The sequence below is a fragment of the Muntiacus reevesi genome, chromosome 2 (assembly GCF_963930625.1).
Source record: "Muntiacus reevesi chromosome 2, mMunRee1.1, whole genome shotgun sequence".
Taxonomy (NCBI): Eukaryota; Metazoa; Chordata; class Mammalia; order Artiodactyla; family Cervidae; genus Muntiacus; species Muntiacus reevesi.
The window spans coordinates 263,615,008-263,623,416 of record NC_089250.1 but is presented as its reverse complement, the minus strand read 5'-3'; the positions used below and the strand labels follow the sequence as shown (position 1 = coordinate 263,623,416).

Sequence of the window (8,409 nt, the reverse complement as noted above, 5' to 3'; positions counted from 1 at the left end):
TCTGAAATGACTGAGAAAACTCTGGCTGCATTTATAACAATTTATTCAAACAGGTTAAGTTTCTTCTTCTTTTTTAATAATTACTTGGCCCTGCTGGGTCTTAGTTGCAGCATAAGAACTCTTGATTGTGGCGTGTGAGATCTAGTTCCCTGACCAGAGATTAAACTGGGCTCCCTGCACTGGAAGCACAGTCTTAGCCACTGAATCACCAGGAAAGTCTCAAACTGATTAGGTTTTACCTACCACTAGGCAGAATGGGGATCTGTTATAAACAAAAGTATCATAAAAATAAATCATACATTTGAATAGCTTATATATTTACATTCAAAAATTAGAAAGTTTGCACACTTGAGTTTTTGGCCCGAGAAATTTGTTCATGCCATGTCAAGCTTACTAGCATATGGTAATTTTTAAAATACCAAGACAATTCACAGACCAAATTTTTTTAAATGGTGGCTCTCCTTCATTCACTCAGGAATGTCTTCTGCAACTGTATTCAGTGCCATTAAGAAACCAGTGTCAGATTTCAATCATGGCGGCTTCCATTTCTGGCTACCCCTTCAGGGCTGTGTGTTTCCACAGCGCCAACAGCTACGCTGACCACCTGCAACTCTCTTCTTTCATTGCTCTCAGGAAGGATTTTTGCTGGGAGAGGTAAGGCAAGAGGAAACCTTCAGCATCAGTGACTCCCAAATCAGCAACACGGAATTTCTGCAAGTAATTGAAATCCATAACCATCAGCCTTGTTCAAGACTTTTTAGTTTTTATGAGTATGCAAGCAAAGTTAATGAAGAGAGCTTGGACAGGATTCTTAAAGATCAGAGAAAGAAACTTATTGGGTGGTACCGATTTCAGTGAAACATGCAGCAGCAGATGTCATACAGACAGCAAGTGACCCATAAGCAGCTCACCCGCATCTTCGGGGCGGCCGACCTCGTCTTCCTCCCCTGCAGCTTCATCTCCACACCAACAATTCCACTCATGCTTTAGAATATGTTCTCTTTAGATAGAAGGTATAAAGGCAATCCCTCACTATCTCCAATCTGGGCAATACTAGCCAACAAGAGTATAAGGTGTCTTCAGGCAAATACGTCTCAGAATTATGCCAAAGTTATTAAAGAACATGGAACTGACTTTTTGACAAGGACAGACTAATGAAAGACATCAGGACGATTTATCAGGTTTATAATGCGCTTCAGGAGAAAGTGCAGGCAGTGTGTGCAGCTGTAGAAAAGAGAGAGCGAGTTGTTGAATCTTGTCAGGCAGAAGTGAACCAATTAAGAAGACAGACCACTCGGAAGAAAAATGAAAAGGAACAAGAAAGATGATTGCAGCAGGCAACGGTAAGCAGATAGATGCCATCTGAAAGTGTGAACCCCACCTTCAACCCTCAGATGCCCTATCCAGGGTTCACAGCAGAAGGTCAAAGTATATCTGGAGATGCAGAGGCCTCAGATCCGCCTCCACCTAATTCTGATCTTCACCCAAATACCCAAGAAAGTACTCTGAGTCATTCTCACATGGAAACTAGCATCTTTATGCCTCGACCTCAAGCCATGGACTCCTCCAGTTATGCCTCCACCAGTGCTGGACTGAAATATCCTGAAAGTGGAGCAGACCCCCTCCTTCCCACAGAGCAGCTGCAGACAGGGCTGAGTAATCAGACGACAGTGATTGTGAAAATTTGATTGACCCTACAGAGTCCTCTAATAGTGAATACTCACATTCAACGGATTCTTGACCCATGACACATCCTCACGAGGGCTCCAGGAATGCTCAGACCTCCCAGATTTAACTGAACGCAAAAAACTCTCCAGTTAGCCCTGTTTTTCTTAATTGCTAGTTGAGAGAGTTTTTGAGGACTTCCTCTGGGAGAAGAACTGCTTACTCAGATCCTTGGACTCCCCAAGACAAGAGTTTTTGGGCACAGACCTTGGAGGAGCCTCCAAGGGGTCCATGTGGGATCCTTGCCTGCAGATGCAGTGTGCAAGGCTCACAACAGTCATCAAGATAATCAAATTGTCCGAATTCTGGTGCAATTCATGATGTACTGGTAAATTTAAGCAAAGACAAATTTATCAATGCAGTTTCTGTTCTTTGAAATAATTTGGAAACTAGAGACTAAGCACAATTAGTCTATAAATGTTCTATAAACCAAAACCTTACCTCTTGTACTATCATGCCTTGAAATTTACTTTTTCAAAGGAAAACTAGTTTAGCAGCAACGTTCAAAGATTGGAACAAATCAGATGTACCTTCTTTTGTCCGCATGACTTTATGAGATCAAAAGAGGGGGTTTTGTTTCCACTTTTTTCTACTAGACTGATATGTATTGTCACTTAAAATGGTTGCCTTAAAAAAAAAAAAAGTATGAATACTAATTACCAGTAAGTAATCATCCAAATAAGTATGTCATAAAATAAATTACTTATTTTTCTTTTGGGGAATTCCAGTGACTGCTATATTGCACTAGCCATGTTTACGGTCTCTGTTTTGGAATCTTAAATGAAGGACACACAACAGTATAACAGGAGTTATGTTCTAGACCTGCCTGAGTTTTACGAGGAATAGACTCCAGACACTGTGGATTTAGCCAAGTTTGTACATAAAGGAGATAACTTGTGTAGATCTTCTGACAAATCCTAGTGTTAGTCTTATTTGTGGAAGAAAGATATTTAACAAACTGTTTGGGAAGCTTGGTTATTGAATAGAGATTCATTTTCAATCGGAATAACCATACTTTTTTAAGTTACCATTCAGCATATAGCTGTGGAATGTGTAGAGACTTTCCTTGGGGATGCACTTAACATTTTTATTTACTGCTTCTTTCTAGTTTTGCCCAGAATGTGTGACGTTCTCATGAACAGACATTCATGAGTATGACATGCTCCTGGTTTGGAAAAGACAAGACCCCCTCCCCCGTTTGTGGCAGGGTCAGCCCACAAAGCTAATGCCATGGATTATAACTGCCTTTTCTTTGGACTAATTACAACCTGTAAGAATAAGGAAGTTGTTAAAAAAAGGCTTAAAATCCAGGTTCTGAAAAAGTAGTTTTATTTTGTAAGAAAGAAGTTTTAGTCTGACTGGAAATTAAATGCTCAAACTGCCATTCTTCAGGTAGCTACTCAACGGGTTCTGTATCTTCCTACTCTCCAGTTTTATTGGCCTTATACCACTGCCATTTGATTTGAAATGTTGCAGGTCTTCCCTTGTGGCTCAGCTGGTAAAGAATCTGTCTGCAATGTGGGAGACCTGGGTTTGACCCCTAGGTTGGGAAGATCCCCTGGAGAAGGGAAAGGCTACCCACCAGTATTCTGGCCTGGAGAATTCCATGGACTGTACAGTCCGTGGGGTCACAAAGAGTCAGATATGACTGAGCGACTTTCACATCACTTCACTTCAGGCCGCTTTGTCTGCGAATGTGTTCCAGTGTTTAACAGCCAACTTCTAGTGACTTCAGCACCAGTGTGAATTTTTGTTTTTTTAAGTGCCATCGTCATCTCCTCTGTTCAGATTTTGACATTTAGGAAAATATTTTTATTTTTATGCCATACTGAAATCTACAATGTATATCTGACAAAGCAGTTAAATGTGACAATAAAAACTTAATCATGAATAAAAAAAAAGAAACAAGTGTCCTATGGGAAACATCTACTTGGCTTTTTTGATTTATTTGGTTTGTTTCTGATTTTGTGTTTTACCCTGAATAGTGTTTACCAGTCATGGCTCTTAATGCTTGTAATTTCCCACATTTCTATGTCCCCTCATTAAGTTAAAATTTTGTTGGTGTTTCTTCTCACTCTTTAGATTTACCAAACTGACACAATATAGAGCTTCATGCCTAAGAACAAAGATAAAATATTAACTTATGTGGGGAGGCTTTAACTCCAAAAGTTAGTTAGAACTAGAGAACTTTCTAGAAAGAACTTGGCTGGACTATGCTGTGATCAGGCTCCCCGTTCTTTGTGGGAGGGGTCAACAGTTTGCAATAAAAGTCTCTCTTCCCACCTCCAGTGCAGTTTATTGTATGTCAGTTAAACCTCAATAAAGCTGCTTTAAAAGAAAATTTTAAAGTCTGTTTCTCTTTGCCTTTTACTTTGCTCTATACAGCTCCTGTATCACTGGAGTCTTTTACAATAACATAGACTTTATGTATTCTTGAGTAATAAATAAAAGAGCGTAAGAATTTGAAAAAACATCTCCCCATCCAAATTATTGTTTGGCTCACACTGACCAGAACCTACGGAGCCCCAGCTCCGTTCTAAGTTCTCTCTGTCCACTGAGGAGGCATTAAGTAGGCAGCAGAGTTGAAAAGGAATGATGCAAAGTGGGCAAGGAACAAACAGGATAGGGGAGACAAGGCCCACTCTAACTGAAGAATTGGAGTCTGCTTTTTCTGACACACCTCCCCAGGAATTATTAGAACCCCAAAGCACATGATTTTGGCCTTACGACTGGGTTGGGAGTGTTCTAGAGGAGGATAATGTTAGTCTCCTGTCTAGCCAGCAAGAGAAGGAAGCCTACTACAGTGAAAGGAATACCAGACTTTATGGCTTTGTCCATAGCTATGTAAGTGTAAGGAATTCATTCAAGTTTTTGAGATCTTTGATTCCCTTTCTGAAAATGTGTGGGTTGGACAGCATGAATCTTAAGGACCCTCTTAGCATAATAACACCACTTCTAGTCTTGAGGCATACACAAATTACAGCAGAAACTTTATTAGAAATGTCAAATACATTCACAGGAACTGCTCTTCAAATCTCCACCTGCTCCTCAAGCTGCTGATGACCAGTCTGAAGAGGTGATTAGGGACCAGAAGCACTCCCTCCAAGCACAAACAGTAACAGCATCAGCAGTAGCTTTAACTTCCAAACTGAAGTGTGAAACCACGTGGCCCCACTGTCAACCTTTCGAGCCGAGATGGACCTGAAGGGGCAAGTTTCCTTCACCCACAGGGGTCCTACTTTAAAGACCCCAGCCATCAGCCTGCAACCAATGATGGATGTACAGCCTTTGATCTCCAAAACTGAGTTGATGTTTCCTGTGGAACAAGGATGGGGAGACACATAGATGTTTGAGGAAATCAGAGAGGAATCCAGTCCTCACCTCATTCCTGGAACTCAGTGTCAGAACCTCTTAGGCTACACTCAGATGCCTGAGGTTTTCTGGCCTCTGAAACTATCAGATGTTCAGCTTACCTTCAGAGACCTCAAGTTTCCCTTGATAGCATCGATCTGTATCGTTGGGGCAGGCAAGAGAAGGAGCACTCAAACAGGATCCCAGAGCCAGACAAGTGGGGCAGCGGAGGCCTGTTGTCCCTTTGGCTTCTGAAGAGGGAGGAGAGAGAAAGTTAAGGATGTGTCCTGCCTCTGGAGTTATCTCTCTTTGCTGCCTTCTCTTCCTCGAGTCTTTCCTGCTGATGCCTCTCTACTCAAGGCCTGTTACTACCACCTCCCCATCCCTCTCCAACTGATATTTGTGCTGTCAGAACACAATCCAACATGACTTCCAAACTGTGTATAGGTGTGGAGGTACAGATACGTAAAGGACACAGTTCCTGCCATCTAGGATCATTGTCCTGAAAGAGACAGACATGTAAGTAATTAACTACCATACAACTCTGTGGGCACTTTGGTCAAGGTACGGTAGTGAAGAAATGGAAGAACGCTTAATTACCTCAAATAATTTGATTTTTTTCCCCAGAACAGATACCTCAGTTGAGATGGAGGAAAAACAAAGATTAGCTGTGTGAAATGGGGGTTGAGTGAGGGTAAAAAAGGCAACAGCAAGGACAGAGGCCTGGAAGTGTGAGCTGGCTTGGTGGATTTGGGAATTGTGAGAAATCACCAGGTGTTGATATTCAGCTGGTAGGCACAGACAGGCAGGGCTGGACTGTTTTTTATAGCCAGCATCCATTCTGATTGGCCAGTACCATCTCCATTGTTAAATATTTTGAATCCTGCCCTAGCTAAAACACAATAAATGAGAGAGGGAAGAGAAGAAAATGACCTGAAAAGGTAGGTGTGGCCAGGTTACTGTAGACTTTGAGGACAAATGCAGGAACTGGGCTGTGGCCATGTGGCAATCGGGAAGCCAGAGCAGTTAGACCAATGCCACCAGCCTGCTCAGAAACCTCCACTGACATCTTATTGCTTAATAAACCCCAAATCCACTTTACACTACAGCCTTCACTGATGTCCCTCTGCTTGGAGTACTGTTTACAGATCTTGAGGTGACAATTTAGAAAAACAGAGACAAGCAAAAGGTCTGAGGTCATTTTGTGTATGGCCCACTTGAACCTAAACCAAGTAAGAACACAAAGAAGGAAGCCTCCCATTTTCTTTTCAGGAGTGTATAGAGTTTTCCTTAGCACCCATCTCTTCCCTCGCAGGGTACCTTCTTCAGTCTCTTGTGTCCTCCATATATCATATAATCCCTCTCTGTTATTGCAAAAGGGATCCTCGCAGTAGTTACTGTAGGAGATTGCAACTAGGCCCGGGGCTGCAGCGTGCTGGATAAACGTTATTGCCGGTGTCCCATCCAAGCTGCAGCTCTTAGTGGCCAAAATAGCTGCCTTGGTCCCTGCTGTGAGACAGAAAGGAAAGAAAGTGGGTGGGGATGCTACTGTTTGGCCTGGGGAAGGTGGAACAGTCTTAACATGAACATAATCATCGCTCCCCTCCCCCGCCCCCACCAGCCCAATCGCCCCTTTCTCATTTTACCAGTTCCGATCAGCAGGATGGTTTCCTGGCACAATGCCCCATTGTCACAAGTCTCAACTTTCTCTGAGGTCCAGTTGAAAGTGTCTGCTGGATCCTCTTGGATACCCACAAAAGTACCCTTTTGACAAAACAATTTCTGTGCCACTGGGGAGAAAAGGAGATAAAGATGAGCACTTGTCCTCCTCTGCTGGGGCCCCAAATCACTCTTTTTTTCACCAGAAATCCATCCTCCTTGACCCAACCACTCCCCTCGCCCTCCCCCACCCCCACATCTCCAATACATACTGATCAAGGTCGAAGCTCCTACAAGAAAGAGGAGCAGCAGATCCTGAAAGTGACAGGCTCCCATGGCTTCTTTTAGAGACGTTTGGAAGAATTGGCAGGATCTGTGATTTGATGGATATGGACAGGAAGTTTTTCAGTCACATGGACTAAGATAAAATCTAAGCAAACACCGACTAAAAGGCAGAGTTTACGGGTATATATAAAACGATGACTTCTTAAGTCGATCTGTCCCGATCTAGCTTGTGAGTTTGGGCAACTTAACTAGTTAACAAGTTTCCGTTTCCATAGCTATACTTCTCAGATTCGGCCACCCAGACCAACAAGCTCAACAACCCGTACCCTCCAACCGCTGGAGCCATAATCCGGCCTACAGGCCCCTTCTCCCTCAGACCCCGGAGTCCAGAATCAAACCTACGCCCTGGGGGCTCAGGTTTCCTTGCCCCTGTCTTCAGCCGAACCCGGGATTCTGAGGTCTCAGTCTGGTCCTAACTAAGGATCCAGGAGTTTGGGTTCAACCACCTTTTCTGGCAGGACACGTGATTCTGGGCACCCAGCCTCTCCCCATCTCAGATCAACGAGCGCAAGGCTCCAGCCTTTGCCCCGCTAGCTCCAGAAGTCCAGCCTTATCTTTACCGAGGAACCTGGAAACTGGGTCTCCAGCCCCTCTTTTTCCCTTTAAGGGACCAAAATTCCTCCTGACTTCCAAATGATCTCACAAGAATATACTGGTGAAGTAACGCCCTGAGACGCCACACTCTCCAAACCCGGCTTTCTCCTTCAAGCTCGCTGAGGCACAGAAGGTGGGACCTGTTTCACCCGACAGCTCACTCGAAGCCCCATTGGTTGACACGAAAGCGTCTGATAGCTCATTGGATGAGCCTGGAGGAACGCCGCCCCCCCCCCCATTGGCCTATCCCTGACCGGCTTAGAAGGTACACATGCGCAGAATGGCGAGTGGTGGGTAAGCTGGAGGACCGAGAACTCGCTGGTCTTGGCTGTGCTAGGCCAGCTCAGTGTGGGGGTGGTGCATCCCAAATGACCTTGCTTAAACTTTTCAGTTTGTTCTATAGAGTTCATACTTCCCCAGCCGCACTAGGAAGGCAAACCTTTGGCTTTCATCCCCCGAACTCTTCTCCTAGCCCAAATTCCTCTCATGGTACCAGCTTGGCCCCTTCCCAGCATCCATCCAGTGGCCATATCTTTCGGGAGTCAACTTGGTCCCCTCACTCTTCACTTGCAGTGGTTCCTGCTCAGCCCAGGCCTCATCCTCTGTACACACCAGGGCACCAGCCTCCTCCGTGGTCTTCTGGAAGACTGAATAGAGGGATGCTGGCTTCAGTGTTATTTCTGGCACCCTGAACGGCAGAATGCCATTGTAGCTAACCCGCATATTGGTGTCAGT

The 8,409-nt window shown here is 44.2% G+C and overlaps 1 protein-coding gene and 1 pseudogene across 1 annotated transcript; one reads left to right on the top strand and one right to left on the bottom strand.

The window, feature by feature from the left end:
- The first annotated feature begins 532 nt into the window (after positions 1 to 532).
- LOC136158798 (BRISC complex subunit Abraxas 2-like) lies at positions 533 to 1,795 on the top strand (annotated as a pseudogene).
- A 3,010-nt stretch (positions 1,796 to 4,805) lies between these two features.
- On the bottom strand, positions 4,806 to 7,125 carry TEX101 (testis expressed 101). Its single transcript, XM_065920611.1, has 5 exons — positions 7,008 to 7,125; positions 6,723 to 6,866; positions 6,397 to 6,585; positions 5,199 to 5,327; positions 4,806 to 5,041 (listed from the first exon to the last, which is right to left on the bottom strand). Exons 1-5 carry the CDS (start codon positions 7,069 to 7,071, stop codon positions 4,806 to 4,808), a joined length of 762 nt encoding a protein of 253 aa, XP_065776683.1. The 5' UTR covers positions 7,072 to 7,125.
- Between the last annotated feature and the right edge of the window lie 1,284 nt (positions 7,126 to 8,409).

Excerpts from the sequence above, each read along its gene's own strand:
- TEX101 (XM_065920611.1), bottom strand. The coding sequence starts at position 7,071 with ATGGGAGCCTGTCACTTTCAGGATCTGCTGCTCCTCTTTCTTGTAGGA. Across the intron at positions 6,586-6,722 it reads CATCCTGCTGATCGGAACTG|CAGGGACCAAGGCAGCTATT; the intron begins GTAAAATGAGAA and ends TCTGTCTCACAG. Across the intron at positions 5,328-6,396 it reads GACACAAGAGACTGAAGAAG|AAGCCAAAGGGACAACAGGC; the intron begins GTACCCTGCGAG and ends CTCCCTCTTCAG.